The 22,837-nt window shown below is 38.5% G+C and overlaps 1 protein-coding gene across 12 annotated transcripts in view; it reads left to right on the top strand.

The window, feature by feature from the left end:
- rap1gapa (RAP1 GTPase activating protein a) overlaps nucleotides 1–22,837 on the top strand; it is a 65,717-nt gene that overhangs the window by 31,878 nt on the left and 11,002 nt on the right. For 8 of the 12 annotated variants that reach the window (XM_081609170.1, XM_081609171.1, XM_081609169.1 and 5 more), the window contains 15 exons: nucleotides 6,030–6,065; nucleotides 7,120–7,167; nucleotides 7,409–7,447; nucleotides 8,197–8,388; nucleotides 11,181–11,284; nucleotides 11,670–11,748; nucleotides 11,834–11,887; nucleotides 12,810–12,893; nucleotides 14,275–14,375; nucleotides 14,525–14,654; nucleotides 15,934–16,089; nucleotides 16,176–16,247; nucleotides 16,336–16,422; nucleotides 16,520–16,660; nucleotides 17,689–17,774. In XM_081609170.1, coding sequence (XP_081465296.1) covers nucleotides 6,030–6,065; nucleotides 7,120–7,167; nucleotides 7,409–7,447; nucleotides 8,197–8,388; nucleotides 11,181–11,284; nucleotides 11,670–11,748; nucleotides 11,834–11,887; nucleotides 12,810–12,893; nucleotides 14,275–14,375; nucleotides 14,525–14,654; nucleotides 15,934–16,089; nucleotides 16,176–16,247; nucleotides 16,336–16,422; nucleotides 16,520–16,660; nucleotides 17,689–17,774 — 1,409 coding nt within the window. The remainder of the gene's footprint in view (nucleotides 1–6,029; nucleotides 6,066–7,119; nucleotides 7,168–7,408; nucleotides 7,448–8,196; nucleotides 8,389–11,180; nucleotides 11,285–11,669; nucleotides 11,749–11,833; nucleotides 11,888–12,809; nucleotides 12,894–14,274; nucleotides 14,376–14,524; nucleotides 14,655–15,933; nucleotides 16,090–16,175; nucleotides 16,248–16,335; nucleotides 16,423–16,519; nucleotides 16,661–17,688; nucleotides 17,775–22,837) is intronic. The other 4 variants (XM_081609172.1, XM_008414316.3, XM_081609174.1 and 1 more) reach the window with 2 other exon arrangements.

The raw sequence follows: 22,837 nt of genomic DNA, 5'->3' as shown, positions 1-22,837 counted from the left end.
ATGTTTGACTGACTTAATTAATAAAGGCCTATTTTTAGCAGGAAATAGTCAGCCTCACGCTGACAAATTTTCACTCCAAGCTGAACAAGAATGATTCCATCAAAGCCCACAAGTCACAGACAGGACTTGTCTTTTTTTCATTTCAAAAGACATTGTCACCCATAACATCATCAGTCATGTGCGACTAAAATAGATCGCAGCTGAGGCGGATTCAGTTTAGAGTTTAGCTGATTGTCAGTCCTAAAAATATATCACAGGGCCGGATGTATTTGTTGGCACCGCTTGTAATGATGGATAGCAGCCTAAAAATTGATTTGGCTTTCATTTCAGAAGATTTCACAAAAATTCAACCTTTGATTTGGGCATATATAGTTAAATGCTCATTAAAATGTAGAAATAGAGTAATCCTTTTGCCACGTGATCAATATCAATAGATAATACGTCTAATAGGATATTCAATAATTTCAGTAAACTTTGACCCAGAACCACATGGCATTCTGGGGGGGAGGTAGGCAGAGGAATGACTTTAACCATTCAACCTATTCATGGCTGGCTAAGCAAGCTTGGTGACATCAACTCACTCTCTCGCTCTTTGGTTACCTAGCAACTTACTCTCTCTTTGGTTACCTAGCAACGACCTATTGAGTAACATGCCTCATGACTGCTTTATGGAGTAGTAAAAACTGTGGACGAAATAGGATAGGTTTTGTTTTAAGTAATCCAGATAATTAAAACAAAAATAAATAAATAAATAAATAGTTATTATGGTGACACGTTTTTCAGCCATATTGTCCAGCCCTTCATCAAAGCTGTCAAGGACAAAGCAGACTTTATTCTTTGAGCTGTTAAGATTATAATCTCTACTTTAGTGTCTTTATATTTCATCTCACACATAGAATCTTGACTTCTATCGAACACGTAAACATTTTAAATGAAAATTTAAAATAACCACCTTGTAACAACCTTTTAGGATAACGAGTCACAATATAAACACTAACAATTGCCCAATATACAGCAAAATGAACAGCAAATGCATTTTACACGTCTTTTTACACAGCGGTGCTAATAAACTTAAGTATTGTAAAATGTTGAAACAGGCATGTATACATTTCTTTCTGTTCTATCTTTTGTGTATCCACTCAAGTTGTTAAGGCCAGTTTTGAGTCTGAAACGGTCAAACATGTCATTTTTGTTTTAAAATGAAACACTGAAGGCAGTTCTACATTTCTGACTGCAGAGGATTTATATTTATTTAGGAGAATCAACATGATTTTGGAACAAATCAGGGAACATTTATTCATTTTCACCTTCACAGCTTCAAGCAGATCCACCAAACCGCCGAAACCTTCAGGCTTACCTTTTCCACGTTGAATAAATTACATGTGGAAAGAAAAACCTGCCAGGGGTATTTTGTGAAAATAAAAATTAGGTGGAGCTACACTGTGTTGGGGATCGTAAGCGGATAACATCTCAGTTATGTCAGATTGGTTTTCTAAAGGATTTTCACACTATCCAACATTTCTCACAACCTGACTTAATCTGTGCGTAGCAGGGGGAGTGGGGAGTAAAAGGATTAGGAATGGGAGGAATTTGAAACTGGGTTGTTGAACAGTCACTCTTGATCCCTGCAGCACTCTGAAGGTACCTCACACCTGCTAGTCTCGTTATGCAACGAGGAAGGATATTTGAAACCTCATCTTTTTGCAGGTTTTTGATAGCAAAACACTAGAGAATATGGTTTAAATTCAGTTATTTTATTTATAAATTACCTCAGTTTTTTTTTTTTGGGAAAATTAAAGGAAAGCATAGGAATGTAGAATACACATGAGCTTAATAGGGCAAGTCTCAGAGGGATTGTATCAGTTCAATCAGAGCCCTGCAAAAAAAAAAAAAAACAGGTCAATCTGCAATTAACCCCACCAGGTCTTACATAGTTGAACCAGTACTATACTTGTACATTTTCATGAAGACAAACAAAGCCATCTGCATTCTTTAAAGGTTTTTTTTCATGTCAAAAGCTTTGAATGTCATGAAAATAATTATCTGTTTTACATAAACCTCAGTCGTCAACCTCTGCTTTGCTTTTCGAGGAAGTTCCATGATTCAATCCTCCTTCATTCAACCGTCTATATCAGTTATTATTTAAGCAAATTGCAGTAGTGCCACCTAATATATTTTGCTTCAAAGAAAACCTATTTCAGCTGGATCCGCTTCAGGAAGAGTCCTAATGATCTCTGTGAGGCTGCAGAGAGTTGCAGCTGAAGCATCAGGAGGGTAGAGGTGGCGTTGTGTGTGTAATCTGTGCGTTGTCATAATGACGATCCTATTAGCTCTCATAATGAAAGGTTTCAGCTCTCACACCTGCTGTCTATGCTGGTCCGACTCCCCAGAGATCCTCCCCCACTTCCTCCTCTGTGTCCATCGCTGCAAAATGACGCGGCTGCTGCCGTCGCCTTGCTATTCAACATGTTTATACATACAGAGCCTTGCGAAAGTACTCACACCCTCACATTTTGTCACATGTATTTTTATTTATTTATTTATTTCAAACAGGTTTTTAAAAATAAAGACAACAAGTAGCCAATAGGACAAGAGAAATGTGGCGTACATAACCAAGAACAAAAATTATTTACTTATCACTATTTTTCTGTTTAAAAAGGAATAGGAAGAAGGTATTTATTTATCTCAATTTCATGAAATATTTCACTTACCGACTCAATAATTGTCAAAAATTCATATATTAAAAACATGATTTGGTATTAATTTGCCTGTTCGATTTACTGTGCTAAAGAACCTACAAAAAAGCTATATTACATAAAACAGAATGAATACAAACTGACCTATAATAATATTAATAGTAATAATGACAATTGTAAATAACAACCGGACATGATTACCAACTCCTTGCCAATGTGCACCATAAAATATATGTCATAATCTGAGTTCTCTAACAGACAAAATAAAATAAAATAAAATAACCCAATGAAGATAACAATGATAGTTAAATAACAATATATATATGTTTTTGTTTTTTTTTCAAATTTCATACCAAAAATTGTGGCATGCTGACTTATTCTACCATTTTTACTCTGATACCCCTAAGTAAAATCCAGTGTGACCAACTGACTTCTGGAGTCACTAAGTCAGTATAAAACGTCCTGCCGTGTGTAATTTAATTTCAGTGAGCTGTAATCCATCTGTTCTGAGAAGGCTTTAGAGATTTGTCAGAGAACATTAGTGACCAATCAGCAGTATCAGGACCAAGGAACAAACCAGACAGGTAAAGATAAACGTGTTTTAAAGGGTTGCTAGGTTACAGAATAATGTCATAAACCCCAGACGGGAACTGAAACGGTAACTTTGGAGGAGCTGCAGAGATCAACAGCTCAAGACAGATAATTTTTGAAAAGACAGCTTTCATCATGCAATCTGGCCTTCCTGGAAAAGTGTAAATAAGTATAAAAACATGTAATTTGCAAGCAGACACAGCAAATGTGTGGAGGAAAATTAACACAACACATCAACCTGAACGCAGCATTCACCATGAAGCACATTAATTGATTTAAAACAGGGACAATATGCAAAAGACATTAATAAAAGATGTACAGTTAGTTTATATCTGTAGTTCCTTACTATGCGAGTTAATAAAACAGTTTTAAGCAGTCATAAAAGTTCATTGAAAGTTCCCATATACCGTATATACAATTACTGTACTGTCATAAAATTACAGCAATGTAAACAGTACTATGCCAAACGTCTGCTCTGGAAGATTTCTAATAACACTTGACTTTACAAGGAGAGTCCTTCAGGTCAGGGGAAAGTTTAAGACTTCCTGGGACTTTGTTCCATCCTCTAACGCCTTTGAATGAGAAAACTGTCTGCAAATGCGGAGCTCCGTTTGGGTTTTCTGTAGTCATTACTGTTGGAGGAGCTCCTGGTTGTGAACTCAGAGCAGAACTGCAAAAGGTATTTCAATGCTGAAACAGCGGTGTTACTAATCATTTTAAAATAAGACGCACTTTAGAAGAACGCATATTCATTAAACACAGAAAACCTATTCACAAAACTTACTAGAGGCTGTGGTGGAAGTTCACTTTTTGACCCTGACCAAGTATGTGGAAATATTACAGGGTATCTATACTAGATTCTCACTGGTTTAGTCATTTGTTGCCACATTTTCCTTTTCTGTGTTGTTAAATCTTGCCATCCTTTTGTTGGTTGTTAGTTACAACCATTTATGACAGCAGAGTTGTTGGACTCCACCTCCAGCTGTCAGTCAGGATGCACATAGTGATTAACGAGAGGCGGATGACGTGATCCTGATTTCATCCTGTAACTCTCCAAAGGGTTAAAGACTAGAGAAGACACCTCTAACTTCACACTGAGGATCGCTTATCTAGATTTCAGGCTTTGCTCTGCAAGCCGGCTGATGACACGGCGCATATCTGCCTGAGGATCTTGCCTCTGGGTTTTAGTCACCAGGGATGTAGCTTTAGTTCAGGATGCAGTTACCTGTCTGAGTTTGCAGAGAAGCTCAGTAGTCGTGACAAGTTGAAATCCGACGTCCTAAAATAAGTGACAGTGAAGTGTTTCGAAGCTGCAGGATTTTAGTTTACAGTGAGGCGAACAGAAAACGATGGCGGAAAACCTTCGCAGTCGCCAGCATCATCCGATGGTGACAAAGACACACTGGAGGAATCCCAGCAGTGTAAGTCATTTTATTTTGAAAACACTGCAAATCTTCAACAGAAGTTAACAGAATGAAAATTAAGTCCAAAGCCATTCACTTTATGCTAAATCTACTTTTTTTTGTGTGTGTGTGTGTGTGAAAAATTTTAAAGTTCTCTTACGTTTTAGTGAAAAGCCAGGAATCGTGCAAAAGCTCTGAGCTTTTCTGCTCCTAATCTCTGGTTACAGCCAGAATTGTTTACTTTCAGGGTTTGTGGCAGACTATTGTTTGCACATGGTGGAGGACTTTACTCAAACTCACACAAAGCTAAGACATGATTGCTCTGTACACAGAGTATCTGTGTCGGGTTTTGCGGGTCGTAGCGTTCAGCCATCTCTTAACTACAGCGGGTCGGATTGGTGCTGCTCATTCTCAGCTGTTTCAGGAATGTTTTGCATGTAAATCACAATAATACTACAAGGCGTTGCAAGGGAGAGTTGTTCAGATGATTTGCATGGAGCGTGTGTAGGGTGAGGCAATTACAAGTAGAACAAAAGAACATTTTTTGCAAAAAGGTAAAATGTTTGGACGATGTGAAAAGCAATTACAGCTATAAATACTAATCAGGTGATTTCAGAAGGCAGTAAAACTAACTATTTTGTTTTTATGCCACAATTTTTTGGTATACATCACTTTGTATTGGTCTGTCATACATAATCCTGAAAGAAACACTACTTGAGATTTAAAGGCAATTGGATGAACTGGATTTTATTCTAGGGTGTCAGAATAAAATCCTCAGAGGTTTATTTGCTAAAAATGTTTTGGAAAACCAAAATCATTTTCTTACTTCCTTTTTTCAATCATGTGCTTTCTGTTGATTTGTCACATAAAATCCCAACATGTTGAATTTTGTTGTTGTTTGGATAGTAACAATACGTTTACAAGGTACTGCATTCACCTAATACTTAAACCTTAAAATAGTCTGTTGCAGAAAACTAAAAGGTATTAATACCGTCTGCCTATTTGCTAAAATACACAGATTTGACCAATTCCTTGTATTTAGAAGTTTATTTGCTAAAAATGTTTTGAAAACAAATATTTTCTTCCTTCTTTTTTCTTTTTAATCGTGCTTTCTGTTGATTTGTCACATAAAATCCCAAAATGAAGAATTTTGTTGTAGTTTGTTGCAGAAAACTGAAAGGTATTACCGTCTGTATTTGCTAAAATACTGCAGAACTGATGTTCGGTCCTACATGGTTACCAAGTAAAAAGCCAGGCTCTCAAGAGCCAGTTAAGCTTCTTTTAAAGTAAACATTGACGCCTGTCAGATGAACTCAGACATGTCATCTCCTCTCCTCAGACCACAGATTTATTTGAAATGATTGAAAAGATGCAGGTAAGATGATGCACAGATCTGTGCATTTCCGTCTCGCCTCACTAAGCTGAAAACTCTAACCAGTCTCTTTCTAATTCTGCTGCATCTCTTCCTGACGATGACACTCCTTATCTTTTTCTGTTTGTTGTTTTTGTTACTGAATTGAATCTTGAGTCTTGCTGGTTTCACACCAGCTGCTTTTCCTCAGCGTCTCCACCAACGTTCTGGTTGAGACATTGGCTGACAGAGCTGTAAGCTTATTATCTCACTTCAAGCACTATCTTCTGGTTTTCTGAAGCTTTTGGAAGGATGTTTTAATAAGTCATGAAATCCCACACATAAGAGGCTAAACAGTTCTATGATGGAGCTCATCAAAAGGCGCAGCATTTCTGTGTGTTTGCAGTTTATGCTCCAGTGATGGCGTATTCACATTAGTCATCATTTTCAAAAATATCAAAACCACTGCAGACAAGAAAGCTTCCAGAAGCTTTCACATATTTCATGTCTTGCAGTTGCTTTTTGTGCAAACAAATATATGTCTTTTGATGGAAACAGAGCTGCATAATATATATTTACCTTAATAAAGTCTAGCCTTGTCATGACTGCAACTCCATTTCTCCATTTCTGCATTATCTCTCCCCGTTCTCTTCCTCACACATACCTGAGTGAGAATGGCTGTGAAGTATTTCCACCCAACTTTGCATTTTTGTAAGCCTCCAGGATCTAATTCCCACACTTCTGCAGTTTGTTTACTACTTTGCTTCCACTCCCCACCCTATGCTGTCCTCTAGTCTTTCAGTATCCCTTCCCCGTCTATGAAATGTATCTGTTTCAGTTTTTTTCCATCTGTCCCTCTTTGACGCTGCTTTGCTTTCTGCCTCACGTCTCCTGGGAGAAGTCTGCTGTTATATAACGAGTTTGATCCTTTTCTCCCAGTTTGTTGCGTTTTATTTTTAGACTATGATTATTACACTGCTCTGTGAACATTGTTTTTTTTTTGTGTGTGTGTTTGTACTGGGCCGTTTTTTGTGTGTGTGATTTTCTTCTTTTATTGTCTTCTACCTACCTGTGACAGGGCAACAGGATGGATGAGCAGAGATGCGCCTTTCCTCCACCTCTGAAGGTACAACTTCGCTTTTACAGGCTCTTTATTTTTAATAATATGTAACCCAGACTGAAATATCTGTGTAACATTGTAGTACTGCTGAATTGTTCAATGAATGATTTGAACAAAACTTTGAATGGATTCTTTCATAAAGGGATTAATAATAGAAAATAAGAAAGATTAGATTACAGCTATATCACTACGCTGTCGGTGTATATGTAGAATATATTTTTATTTTATTTATTTGAATTTTTTTCAGACTGAAGAGGATTACATTCCATACCCAAGTGTTCATGAGGTGGGAACAACTCATTTTCTATTTACAACAGGGGAAACATTTGATCGCCTGCTGATTCTATGTGTTTCTCTTACAAAGAAATGAAGTTTCAAATTTTTAGTGCTTACTCCATGTTTATTAAAGAAAGACAGTCGCAGAAAAGCAAGAAAAAATACATTACGTAATAATCAAAAAGTTAAGAAAATGTGTATTTAATCTTTTAGTAGAACATTGCTTAGTATTTGGTTGAGAAGTAAATATGTATTTATTTATTATAATTTATTGTCTGGTTTCAGTTTTTTTTTTTTTTACCAGGTACTTCTTGCAGATTCTCCTCTCATAGCCTTTTGGTCTTGGCCAAGGGTACAGAGAGGTAGAAAAGAAAGATATTGATTTTGTGAACTGGTGCGCATTATACCGTGACAAATAATGATCACTGATCAGGAGTGATTAGCTCATTAATCTGGAGGTTAAATGGCCGTGTACCAAATCTGAGGAAGCCGGAATTAAGGTTGGGTTTTAGATGATCAAATATTTTTCACTTAATACCATCTAGTGCATTTTTCACCTTCTTCATGGATTTTCTTTCTCCACATTTAAAAGAAACGAGAGAAAAAAGCTGCAAGAATCAAATTGCTCTCTCTCTCTCTGTCTCTCTGTCTCTCTCTCTCTCTCTCTCTGTCTCTCTGTCTCTCTCTCTCTCTCTCTCTGTCTCTCTCTCTCTCTCTCAAGTTTTTGCAGTGCTGATTGTTCACCCATATTTTGAACAGGTGTTGGGAAGAAAAAGCCCCTTTCCTCTCATCCTGCTGCCACAGTTTGGTGGTTACTGGATTGAGGGAACCAACCATGAGCTGAGTGAAGCTGGGGACCCGGAGCAGCACCGACCGCCGTCACCCAGCAGCCGCACTAAACTGGAATGTAACACAACGGCCACACTGTACAGGAAACACTTCCTGGGCAAGGTGAGCTGCATAACACGCAAATTATATTTACAATTCCAATGCAGCCTCTTCTCTTTTGATCTGAACTTTATCAAAAATGATGAAAAACATTTAGATCGCTGTAGGAAAGCCAGACCTTGCATTTGCAATCTGCGTCCTCAATGCATGGAAGTCATGCAGTCACTGACTGACAACAGGTGTCATTTTTGTCATAAAAACACAAACAAAACCTTTCTGAGCGTAGTATTTATTTCTTTATATGGAGAGAAGATCCCCGGAGTCCGGTACTTCTTTGCTCCATCCTCAGACTGACAGCTGTTTCTTTCTTTACTGGTTGCCGTTACATCACTGGCTTCTCCTGAGGAAGGAAACATTTGCTGCTCTACTTAAACTTAAAACGTCCTGCCTGCACTGTTGCTCTTGATCCTTTTCTTGAAAGCAGTAAGAGTATGAGCATCATTTCGCTTTGGAAAAACAGACCAAAACAGACATTAAGCTTCTTTATTTAATGTTTTATATGCAACTACTTTTTAGTGGTTTGATTTTGTTTCATTGTTGTTTTAGTATGTTGTGTTTCTTGATTGCTAAATGGGACTTTGGTTCTACTTATGAAGATTTTTGGCATTTATAGAAATCATTAACTATATCAAATATAACAATAGTTTTATTCTAGATTATACAGAACACAGAAAAACAATCTTATATAAACTACTTCTACAAACTTAAGGAAATGTTATGTTTGGTTTTTTTTGTGCATCCGACGCTTACATCTTGTTGGTTCTTGAATAAATACATTTGTACTATATTTACATTCAGAGCTGTCCAAACTTAAAGTTTAAACTTTATTGTTGAATATTGCAGTAATATTTGTTGAAACATCTTCTTCATCCTTCTTTTTCTTTTTTTTATAATCTCACAACTTTCAGTGAAATTCAGGCCAGTTTATGTAAAATATATCTCTTTCCTGTGGAGCGTAAATGAAAGACATTTGGAATAAAAGCAGCGTTCAAGCAGTCTTTTCAAAATGTAAAACTGCAGTAATGATTGCGATTCAATATTTAGGGCACCTCAGTTTAAATTGAACAATAAAATAATAGAGATAGCATGGTTTTTAGTTTCCTCTGCTCTATTTTGGCGTCTCTAAAAGATTGAATGCAAAGTATTAAGTACAGATTGTATTTATCACGGATTAGAGAAGCACAATCTCATGTCGGCCTCCTAATCTCAAGTTACTTCACACAGAGGGCTTCATCAACAATGCTCCAAATGTCACACAAGGACAGGAACACATAAATGTAAAAGATGTCACGTAACAAGTCCAGCCTTTGTGTGCGTAGCAAATGAACTGAGCCATTTACAAATAGGAAGATGCTGAAAAAACGGCACTAAGGCCATAAAAGTTTGAGGGTGTTCCTGTTTACTTGTGAGATTCTGTGTTTTATGTTCGTGCGCTTCAGTGAGAAGATTCAGCTGTTTGAAACAGAGACTCGCCAACTGACCTCCACTTCTGGTTTTAGGAGGATGTTTTGTATTGATCAGAGTATTACTTTAGGAAACATAAAGGAGTTGGCTTTACAGAGTGACAAAAGAGCCACAGTTTAATATATAAATCAGTCATTAAATGTTTTTACACGTAATTGATACAAAATGTAAAAAAAAAAAATTAATACACAGATTGCTAATGATTTAAATGGTCAGTGATGAGATAAAAAAATAAATATTTGAAATTTATTAATTAAAGGTTATAGTTTTGGAAAAAATGAAGAGACCTCCTGGTTTTTCCACCAAATATTGATTTCTGAACTCTTCCTGCGTTAAAACATCAGTATTATTGTTGAATATGAACTTGTTTTATTTACATTATTTCAGGTCTGAAAGAGCTGCATCTTTTTTGTTATTTTGACTTTTTTTCATTTTCTGCAAATAAATACTACATTAGTTCATAGCATAAAAGAACAATGTTCATTTTACTCAAACGTATAGATATAAAGAGTCAAATTTTAAATAATCTCTTACTTTTCCCCAGAGCTGTATATAAGAGCATATACTTTAGTATTTAATTATTTGTGCTGTGAAGTTAAACGGTCACAAATAGACTCTAATGTTTAACTGGTAAACCTGCACAACCACTCAGAGTCAGATGAGTTTTATTATTAAGAGCAGAAGAAGTCGAGCCCTTTACTGAGATGTTTCAGGCTGGAAGATAACATGAATTTATTATGCGTTACATTGTGCAGTGAATTATTCTACAGGCTTAAAGGGAAACGATTATTAAGTAAAATAATTAAATATGTTTTCAGTGAATAAGCATCCATTTTTGGTTGTGAAATACCTGCTTTAATGTGTAGTTTATAAATAATTTGTTGGTTTTCATCTTTTAATGATTTAAGTACTTAATTGGGGAACATTTAAACCTCCAAAGTTAGTTGGTAGTGATTAAATAAACCTGGTGCTTAATATTCTTAAAGTCTTTCTTCTGTGTGTAAAGTCTTAGCTGAAAGTGTAAACAGGTTAAAATATAATGTGCTTACTCACTAATTTGCATTTGCAGGTTCTTCCACTGATAATTTCATCATTTTTCCACCCAGGCTGTAAATGTGCTCAGGTGTTAATCTGAGCCGGAGCGGGAGATAAAGCTTGTGCAATTAAACTTGGATGTATCTTAAGATGTTTTCCAAATCTGTATTAGAGATGTTAACAAATGTCTCTGTGTTTGTCTGATGGAAGTACTGCAGCAAAAGGACATATGCATTGATTATCTGGGTTTGTTTTTGATGAATACTAATGGCGCTGTGCTAACTCTGTGCCCTCAGGAGCACTTTAATTACTATTCACTGGACAGTTCCCTCGGACATCTGGTGTTCTCCATAAAATATGATGAGATTGGTGACCAGGAACATCTCCGCCTCATGCTCAGGTAACACTCAGTATGTATATGTGTGTGCAGCCTGTGTGATTCTCAGCTTTACAAAGAACTATTGTACAGGCTTGAAGGGAAAAGTTCACCACTTTCAGCAGCTGAAGAGCTTCAGCAAATGCGGCGTAATAATTTTCCATCCCCAGTGTGGTGGTCATGTGTGACTGGATGGACGCGTCGTCCTGCTGTTATCACAGCAGCCATAAAGCTAAAGAGAGTGTCAACAGAGCTGTCACTTCCAACGCCAGAGTAACAGATGGACTATTTAGGCCAGCGAGTGGGGGTGATAGATGGAGGGTCAGAAGGCAAAGAGAGGGGAAGTTTGACGATTGGTTTTTGTTCTGTGGCATCTGATGGATGAATTATTGCTTTATAACTTCAACAGAACCAAGCTGAAAACCTACCAAGATGTGATCCCCATTTCCTGCCTAACAGAGTTTCCCAACGTGGTCCAAATGGCCAAGGTGAGCAGAGATGCGTTTCTGTGAACAGTCACCGATCAGTCGTCTCATCCTGACTTTTTCTTTGTTTTGAACATTTAAACCCAAGCTCGTCTGTGAGGAAGTCAACGTGGACCGCTTTTACCCTGTCCTCTACCCAAAAGTAAGTTGGCACCACTAGTTTTACATTTGTCTCGCTCAATAATTTAGTTTTTCAATAGTTTGACAAGCAGTAGTGGGCATTGTGGCAGTGTCAAGGAGAAGTATATATACTGGTTTAACTATTCTACAAGCCTCAGTGTATTTTATTTGTATGCCACAAGATACACCAAGAAGAAGAAGAACCCGTTAGCAGTTCCTCTGGTCAGACAAAACCAAGTTTGGACATTTTGGTTTTCTTGCAAAGTTCCATCTATAGCAGAAATAAAACACTGCACATCAGCCTTGACACATTTTCATAGTGAAACATGGTAGTGGCAGCATCATGCTGTGGAGATGCTAGTGTTAAGCAGGGGCAGAAATGCTGGTCAGAGTTGATAGGAGGAGGGATGGAGCTAAAAACCGAACAAAATAGGAAGAAAACCCATCAGAGGCTGAGATTTGACTTAAAAACTTCTCACAGACCCAACCTGGTGAAGGTTGAGCCACTTTGATTATTATTTCCAGCAGATTCAGTTTCTAGACATCCAACGCTGACAGAGTCACAATCTAAAGAGCCTCCAGCTGTAATTACAAATCCATAAATCTACTCCATAAGTCTGAATAAAATGCATAAAACTCTTTCCAACTTTTTGTTTCTAAAATAATTAAGACATCCATATCACTTCATCACCAATTTATTCTTTTACCTCCGAATTTTTTAAAACCAAACTACTGAGACAAATTATTCAGAACTGGCTGACTAAAAACTCAACATATCAACTAAAATAAGTCTCTCACTGAATTTGTTGAATGAAATTTTGCAGTCCGTTTGCATACCTGCACGAAAAGAACCAATAGGAAAGTGAAGCTCAATTGGTTGCAATTGATCAGCCGTTATCAAGAAAATGATTGACAAATAATATCTTTTGTGTGTTTTTCTTTAGGCTTCAAGACTCATCGTCACATTTGATGAACATGTGATCAGCAACAACTTCAAGTTCGGGGTCATCTACCAACGGTTCGGACAGGTGAGTGACAGACCAGGTGAGCTGCAGGAATGCCTGGAATTCGTGTTCCTCCCGTGAACAATGAGCATGCATATTCAATGCAATTTCTTATTTTCCTGAAGGAAGCTGATTATGCTCAGTCCGTCTTGTAGTAATTATGTCTTTCTGTCAAAGCCAGTCATTGTTGCTGCCTCCAGCTCACCCTCTCATTTTGTGAGCCAATCAGTTCCTTTGTGTCAGGGAGCAGAGCTGGAAGGACGAAAGAGCAACTCAAAGCTATTCCAAGAAAAGCTGCAGGTTCTGATAGGCACGTGTTGATAAGACCTCAAAGTAGGCGCTTTTAATTTTAACAAAGACTCTGGGGTTCGGGCGACTTTCAGGAACTTAGAAGATTATAAACAAAGGCAGCTTCTTCCTTCTTTAGTCTGCCTGTTTTAAGGTAATAACTCCTCTTCTCACTATCAGTTGATAATCACAGTTTAAGCTAAGAGGATTGTAACCACAAGCTCCCTCATCTCTGAAGGTTCTGTCTAATTTGGCTGCCATATTGAAGTTATCACAGCACAATATGCGCATCTTTATTTTTTGTGCTTGTGCCATAACGGCTGCTCTGCCAAACAAATGTTCTCTGCTGCTCCTTCTGCTTGATATTATTAAACTAGACTTGGAAAGTACTGTTGGAATTCATTCACCTTTTCGAAAAATTATTTTTCACTTTAAAACCATAAACTCTAAGGTATTTTCTTAGAATTGCAATTCCAAGAATCGAAAAAAGCTGTAGGATTTTTTTTTAGAAGTAAAACCTATAAATTTGTTGTTTGCATTTATATTTATCCACATTAGCTTTCATAAACTTAGATAATGTGCATCCAGATTACCTTTAGAACTTCCTAGCTGTACAATAAATCCCTCAGAAGGTTCTTGTAGAGAACAAAAGTGAAATAAATTGCATTAAAATCAACAAGAAACACATCAGAAAGGTCAGTAAGGTCAGGGATTACAAGATTTCAACATCTCTCAGTCAGTTGTTCATTGGTTTACATGCAAAACCTCATGTGTGAGCCCTGTTCCCTCATTTTATGAGATGTTTTTTCTTAAGGATCTGCAGAAAAGATCAGAGCATATTTAAATGCTAGAATGGCCCAGTTAAAGTCCAGACCTAAATGCATTTTAACACCTGCGAATAGACTTTCCGCTGCTGCAATCGCAGCTAAAATTTATTCTGCAACGTGGGAGAGCTGAATGCAAATGCATGCCATGTTTTATAGATTTTTGTTCAACTTCACAATTATGCAGCGGCGGGTAGAGTACCCAAAACATTTTTATTCAAGTAAGAGTGGCACTACTACTATGTTTATGTTTGCAAGAATTTTCATTTTTCTGTTTGCTTCCCTGGATTCAGACGTCAGAAGAGGAGCTGTTTGGCAACAGCGAAGAAAGTCCTGCCTTTGTAGAGTTCCTGGAGTTTCTGGGAGAAAAGATTGAGCTACATAATTTTAAAGGGTAAGAGCCAAACAATAGTTGTCAAGGCTCTAAACGAACTCCACCATACTCCTATTTGCATCCCATCATGCACGCTGCAGGAGTAAACGGTCACGCTTTCTGCAGTGATGGTGGAATATCCTGTTAGACATGCTTGTGTTTACTTGCAGTTTCCGCGGAGGGTTAGACGTGACTCATGGGCAGACTGGCACCGAATCCGTCTACTGCAACTACCGCAACAAAGAGGTCATGTTCCATGTGTCCACAAAGCTGCCTTACACAGAGGGGGACACGCAGCAGGTAATGCAACACCATGGGACACTGACACACCTTTCGAGATTCATATCAAGCGGTCAGACAAGTTCCCCTCTGAGAATAACAGTACACCATTTCCCTGTTTACCCACGCCGAGTCAGAAAACAGCAGTGCGTAAAATGCGTACATGATCCATTGCCGTTTGCGCATGAGCTGATTTTTCAGTTCTTGTGTATCTTTTTTTTTTTCTCCCACACAAATACCGATTAGTAAATGCTAGTTTACACACTCCTGCATGTCACATTTTGTACAGACAGAGATGAGAATGTCTGTGTTCACATGCTCAGCCTCCCAGCCAGCAGCAGTGGGTGTTATATATATGCCATGTTGACCTAAAACAGCAAACTCCTCTGGCTGACTTCAAGAGAAACAGCGCCTCTCTGTGGTGGTTTGCAAATTTACATGCTGGCAACTGAAAGCAGGATGCATTTGCTCTTTAATGTCTCCATGGAGGGTATTCATCTGATAAATGAAATGTAGAACTACATCCTTTACACCTACTGTGTTTTATTTATAGTTGCTTGTGTTTTTTTTTTTGTTTTATACAATTGCAAATGTGCAAATTTTACAAGCTTAATGTTATAAATAATGAAGGCGTTCTTGATTATGTTCCCAGAACACTTGAGAACTAATTAGCAGTGGAGTTTGTTATTTGGCTTTGAAGTTAAACTTTAGGCATTACACATTTTTCGTATTTCTGTTAGTTTCCGTCCACAAACAGTGGACTGTGTGCTCCATATGACTTGCAGCAAACTGCAGGTTCTACTCTGCAGTGGTTTCCTTTTGTCCACTCTTCTGTAAAAGTCTGATTTGTAGAGGTCATGTCTGTTAGTTGAACTGCAAAGATTCTCCCACCTGAGCTGTAGTTGTCTGCTGCTCCTCCAGAGTTAACGTTGGTCTTTCTACTTCACTTTTATTTCTGTTTTTTGGTCTTCATGTTGCGTTTGTTCGCTGATGTTCTCTTAACAACCCTCTGAGACTTTCACAGAATAATTTAAGTTATACTGACATAAAACTACACTTACTTGTGCTTTTTATTAGTTACTTCTGAAGTTAATTGCAATAAATTTAACCTTGGCATGTCAGAGTAAAGGAGGTTGTGTGCCTTCTAGTTTTAAGACATCTATTGGTGGGAACCATTGGTTTCTGTCTATTACATAACTTTGTGGTTTTAAGATGAAAAAAAGTGATCACAAAGTTGAAACATTTGCAGATCTCATGTTAAATATAACCACAAGCTTGTCCTGGGGATTTTTTGCTGCAGTTGCAGAGAAAACGGCACATAGGCAACGACATCGTGGCCATCGTGTTCCAAGAGGAGAACACTCCCTTTGTGCCGGACATGATCGCCTCCAACTTCCTTCACGCTTACGTCGTGGTCCAGGTGGTCAACCCCTGCTCTGACAACGTTGTCTACAAGGTGAACTCGCCTCACTTTCCTTCTTTCTGCTTCTTCAAGATAGTTGATGCGAGTGATTATTCTTCGGCCTTGATATTTGTTCCCAGGTTTCAGTCACGGCTCGGGACGATGTTCCTTTCTTTGGCCCAGCTCTCCCAAACCCGGCCACGTTTAAAAAAGTAAGAGAAACACAAAGCTTAAGAATCAGTCTTGTCGTCATATTTTGATTTCAAAATGCTTTCCTCTCTCTGCTTTGCTTTTATTTAGGGCCCCGAATTTCACGAGTTTCTGTTTACAAAGCTAATCAATGCAGAATATGCGTGCTACAAAGCTGAAAAGTTTGCAAAGCTGGAGGTGAGCTCTTGAACGTTTTTCGTCAAACATGAAAAAAATCTGTACATTCAATTTGTTTTTTCATTTTCCGTTTTGCATTTGCGTGTTTCGGTTTAAGGAGCGAACACGATCAGCTCTGCTTGAAACCCTTTATGAGGAGCTCCATGTGAACAGCCAGGCCATAATGGGAGTTGGAGGAGAGGACGACAAGCTGGAAAATGGGAATGCAGGAGGAGGGGGATTCTTTGAATCCTTTAAGGTAAACGGAGAGTCAGATGCACAAACTGCACTGCCATAAGACACATTTCAAAGCAAAGTCCTGTTTGAAAATGTGCAAATCTTTTATCCAGGTCCAACATACTTTAGCGTGACTTAGGATTACATTTAGCATGTTTTGAGTGTTTTCTCAGACATTTTACTGGCTAATGTAACAGGAATTTGCACCATTCTTCTTGTTGTATTGATCTGCGCAACCTTTAGCGGTGCTGCTGATGCAATTAGTTATTTGGACACAGCCCCTTGTTTCCTGGCTTCTTTAAGCCTGAATAACCGGCCGCCGTCTGTAACTTTATCAAGCAGACAGAATTGAGCAAGATATCGATTTTCTCCATAATTCACTGCACAAAAGAAAATATTTGTATTTTCAAAAATGTCAGCCTATCCATACAGCTGATATGCTTTTGCTGGTATTGTAAGATGATAAAGATCAATGTTACAACACTGAAGCATTGACTTTTCGTGACCTTTGTTTTTTAATACCTGTCGTTGGATTTTTCTTATGGCTTTTCTCTGGCAGCTCAGGCTCTTGACACTTGTACACAAGCTGGGCTGTAAGAGCTTTATCACTGCCTCCCAGTTGGTGTTAAATCTGAAGGAAGTGGATTTCTGCATCTCTTTACTCCTCTTTGCTTCCCAGCTTTTCTTCCTCGTGCATCCCGGCAGTAACTTGACGCTGCGCTCTCTGCATGCCGCTGTGCTGCCACACTTGTTCACGACGCTGTCACCAATTCAGAGCGAACGGGCGGATTTCGGATTGCTCTGCTTCTCCGCTGTGTTACATCCAGCTGGATTTAACTACTTTTAGCAGCTTGGTGGTTTGACATCTGCTTACTCTTTCTTTCTCGTCCTGCCATTTACCTAAATATAATAACTCATCAGCAGAGCTGGCTGCTTCTTCCTTTTCTGTCAGTGGTAGTCAAAGACGTGATCCCGGTTCCCATAGGGGACAAATATCAGTGCCATCTGAATGTATCTCCTCCTCCTCCTCCTCCTCATCTCTTTCCGTAGCGGGTGATTCGCAGTAGGAGCCAGTCAATGGATGCCATGAGTCTAACTTTAAAGAAGCCATATCCAGTCTCCAATAACCTGAGCAGTGTTATGGAAATTTCATTATCAAGGAATGAGAATCTGTTTCAATAATAAGAGAAAGATTAATCTTTGTCTTTAAGTTTCTTTATTCGAAGGCAAAAGCGTTCGAAGACCCTTCTCACTGAGCGCAGTCAGTAGAAGAGCCCTGAGCAACACACATCACATCGTTATATAGTCACAGCAAGACAAAGACCCTCCCAAAGTCTGATGTTATCTCTACTGCCAGATGGCCACAGAGACACCCTGACCCCCGCCTCATGAACTATCTCTCACCTCTTGGAGGAGATGATTTTATGGCAGGAAAGACAGTTGATAAGGATTTCAGGAGGAACTTCTAACACTTCTTTGTCAGTTCATGGGTTCAGCTCAAACAGGGTACAAACTACATTCCACACATCAGTCCTTTAAGACAATCATTAGATCAAGCATTTTACCCAAGACGTCTTCAGGTCTCTTCTGCTATCACAGCTGTAGAAACATCTTAACATTATTTGCAAAACTTATTTAATGGACAAACACATCTTGCAGAAATACAAAAACAAAGCAGATATTATCAGTAAATAAATGGTAAAAAGTATCATCAGTTCCTTCAGGAATGAAATAAGACTGAAAACGAAATTTTCTATTACATTCCACCCTTTTGATTACCAAATAATCACTTACTCCCAAGAAAATTTCCATATAAAAAAAAATCCAAATGTCCTCCCAATCCACCTATATTTTCACCTCAAAGGTTTTAAGGAAAAATCATAAATAGAAATAGTCTTCATAAAACTGTATTCGTGCACCACACTCATGGTAACACATCACAGTGGTTCCACATCCCGCAATGCTGCGCATCGCTCATTAATCCATACAAGAGTGTTAAACATCATGTTTTATAATAAGAATCACTCCAAACAAAAACTCACTCACACTATCCAACCCCCTGAACCAAACAATCTCACATACTCTAGAAGGAACCAGAATGTTTCTACCTTCATGCTAGGTAGAGAAACCCAAACATTTGTTAACATCTTACCAGAAATATTTACAGTAAACCTAGAACCATTGGGAAAAGCAGTACAATTCAATAAAACCATGTTATTGATACCAGGATCATCCCGTGCTGCATACGTCTTTAAGTCATCACAAGGCCTTATACCTGAACAGGAAACTTTCAAAACAACTCTTACAGCCTTTGGAAATTCCCAAAGGAACATCCATGTCATATGGTCGGAAAATACATATGTCTGGAGTTAGATAAGGATGATCTTGTCCCCGAAATTGATGAATCATCCCAGATTTTACAAATATATCATTAGTTTGAGTTGGAAAATGTCCCGATTTCCATATGGGACCTCACACCTGATGTCAAGGAACACACATTTTCAACCAAATAAACATTCTTCATAATAATTACAATTACTGCCACAATCCTAATCCATGTTGTAGGGACCAGTAACAACAGCAGATTGATTGGAATAGAAAGCAGAATTATAGAACAAACACACAGCTGGAATTGGTAACTCTCCTTGTCATTGTCTTCACAATTGCTAACCATGTGTTTTCTTCTGGCTCTTGATGATCAATGTCGTGTTTAGCTTTCCTCTTCATTCTAACCAAAGGCGATGTTGTGGCAACAGAAGTTTCATTTTCTGCTTGCCGTCAGGATGCAGTTGTTAGGTGTTTCTTCTTTCTTAACACCACAAAAACAAATCCTGGAATCCTGCTGCCCCTTCCTGGGTGGCTCTGCGCTTCACGCTGCCCTGTTACTAAGACAGGTGAGCAGTCGTTGGAAACCCCTCCTTAGGAGGGGTTCTGTCGTCTTCATCTGGACCTTCAGATGTAGGTGGTCCTGCGGTGAGCAGTTTACACTGGCTGGCGTGAATCCAGGCAGCTCGTCAGTCAGCAGGACGATATAAGGCCCCAACCACCATCTGGATTTCCAGTGCTGTCTGCATGTGTCCTTCACCAAAACCCACTGGCCAGGTTTAAAAGGGTGTAGAAGTTTATCAGCCACCGGAGGAAGGGCAGCTTTCACAGCCTGGTGGGACAGAGAGACTGTGACAGAGACTTACAATATTCTAACGTACTATTTTCCATGGTATGAGTAGTTAGTATGTATATATTTTTGCTGGTTTCTCCTCCAGTTGTTGCAGGTCGGCTAAACAAAATTTCAAAAGGGCTTAGATTACCTCTCGCTCTAGTCCTCATTCTCATGTACATCAAAACCAAGTGTAAAGGTTTTGGCCAAGACAATCCTGTTTCTTCACAACATTTTCCCAATTTGTTTTTAAGCATGCCATTCTCACGTTCCACAACTCCACCTGACTGTGGATGATATGCACAGTTTATCTTTAATTTAAACCCAAACAATGTGCTTATGTCTTTTAACGCCTGGTTTAAAAAATGTGTTCCATTATCACTTGAAATAAGGACAGGTATTCCCCATCGAGGAATAATTTCTGCCAAAGCTTTTGCTACAGCGCTGCTGTCTGCGTTTTTTGTAGGGAAAACCTCAACATACTTAGAAAACATATCTACCACCACTAAGCAATACCTTTTCCCTTCAGAAGGTGTTAGTTCAGTAAAATCCATCATCAAATGCTGAAATGGCCAATTTGGAGGTGAATGTGCTGCTTGTGGGGTCACTAAAGTTCTAGTTGAATTGTGAGCTACACAGATATGACATTTCTTACAAAAAACTTTCTGCTGTCACAGAAAAACCTTTTGTATATCATCTTTGCTTTACTGCCGCAAGCATTCCAGTTTTGAACACATGATCTAAACCATGTTCCCACTTAGGAAACCAGGGAAAGAAATATTTTGGTAGGCATGGTCTTCCATCCAACCTACACCATCCCCCATCATCAATGTAAACACATCAATCTTTCCTCCAGATATGCTTCTCCGCATCAGTTGAAAAGAACTGCATTTCATGCAATGTGACCTCTGAGGGTGAGGGCAAGCAAAGGTTAGTGGAGCAGATATGTAATGGTTTTAATGCAGAGGCCTTTGCAGCAGCATCTGCATTCCCTCTAGAAACAAAGTCAGAGAGGCCTGTGTGGGCAGAGCATTTCACAACAGCTATTTCTTTGGGAAGCAGAATAGCACCTAATAACTCTGCTACCTGGGTGGCATTTAAGATAAATTTCCCATCTGATTTCAAAAAGGAACGATGTTTCCAAATTGTTCCATAATCATGAACTATTCCAAATGCATATCTTGAATCTGTATAAACTGTTAAACGCTTGCCTTTTGCCAATTTACATGCTTCTGTTAGTGCCACAAGCTCAGCTGTCTGTGCTGAAAAGTGTGGCGGAAGCTGCCCAGAAGAAAGAATTTCAAATTCAGTACACACAGCATAGCCCACATGATTTATCCCGGTATCTGATCTGAAGGAGAAACCATCCACAAAGAAAACAAAGTCAGGGTTAGCAAGAGGCATGTCTGTTAAGTCAGGTCGTGGTGTTCAGACAATGTCTAAAACAGAGGAGCAGTCATGTGGCTCCCATCCTCCTCTGTTGGCAGCAGCATGGCTGGATTCAACACAGTTCAATGTTTACCTGTACTGTTTAGCATGTCCAATAACATCAATGAGATGAGAAACAAAGTCAGCATGCTGCAAAAGGGAATGATATTTCATGTTCAAGCAGGATGATAGTTACAGACTGCAGCACATAACAAACAAGGTGCTGCAATTCACAATGCTCTGCGAGGCCAGGGCAACTTTCCAGCTGCATTCACAGGTCCAAGGAAATCAGGGAAGCCCTGCTGCGCCTGGACCAAGTTTAGAAGAGTAACAAAATTTGTCACTATGAGATCGCAGCAGATTACATGAACCCCCTCTTTCCACTTCCACCATTTTCACACAGACTTATCAGGGTCAAGCAGAACCAAAGCAGGAACACTAAGTTGCGCTCTTTTCAACACCTCAACTCTTCCCCCACGTTCAGTAGTCAGGCAATAGCACTGTAAGCTGTGAGACCACACCCATTGATTAGAGAAGAAAGTGGAGCCTCAATATTTAAGTAGTTAGAAGGAAAAGTCCTAATTAAGATTGGTTCCTAAGAGTGGTATCATTTGCCCTGGGTCTGTGGTCTGGGAGCAGCTCAGCTTGCTGAAAAGATAGTGACTGATTCTTTTTAAGATGACATCACCTAGTAAAGTCACCTGTACCTTTACACACTGCAGCTTCAACGAGAAGCCTTATGACCCTTAAAAAGCAGTTTTAAAAGTGTCCTCCCTACATTGTCCCTTATTAGTCCTGCAGATCAAGGAGTCATTTACATACTGCTGGAAAACCGAATCTTCACTTAGTCCAAGGTTATTAAGATATTCTTTTTTTTTTCTACCCTGTGAACAAACAATTTTCAAGGTCTAGAAATGCAAGAACTGGCACCCAAGAAAGAGACCTTTTAAGATCACAGAAGGCTCGCTCTGCCCCAAGAGTCCAAAAAATGTATTATAAGTTAAAAAAAATCCTTTATATTCGTTAAAGAGGAAAGGAAAGCCTTCAAAATATCAAACCTTCCCACATAAAAATTACCATCCTGAAGACAACTAAAATCTCAAATCCTCTAATGTGACATTCCTTCAAAAAAACATTCCCTCAAAAACCCAAAAGTTGTCAAACAGTGTCAAACTTTTACTTAAAAAAAATCACTTTGAAACGCACAATCACACTCTCATTCACTTCAACATGGAAACAAACACAAAAGACACAAACTGGTCAGATTTGCAGTCAGTCAAAACTTCATCACAGTCAGAAATTTTCAGTCAGTCCTCAATTTGTTTTTTTCCTCAAATTTTAAACATCAATTTTACTGCAGTTTCATAAATTTTCAAATTTTCCTTTAACAATATATATTTTTTAATGATTCGTTTGGTCTCTAATCTTGCGAATCATATTTAAAGATATGTGCACATTCAAAAGAGATATCTCAACATATTTTTTTTTGATTCCGGAACAAACTAATCAATTTTCTGTTGCTGGAACATTTCACCAATTTTAATAAACTCCATTTGCTATTATAATGTTAAAATCTAATTTAACTGTTCCACTCAAAGGTGAACACACGTTTTA

This window comes from Poecilia reticulata, chromosome 7, assembly GCF_904066995.2.
Source record: "Poecilia reticulata chromosome 7, P_reticulata-male-v2, whole genome shotgun sequence".
In the NCBI taxonomy this organism is placed as follows: domain Eukaryota; kingdom Metazoa; phylum Chordata; class Actinopteri; order Cyprinodontiformes; family Poeciliidae; genus Poecilia; species Poecilia reticulata.
This window is presented reverse-complemented; position numbering and strand designations above follow the sequence as displayed.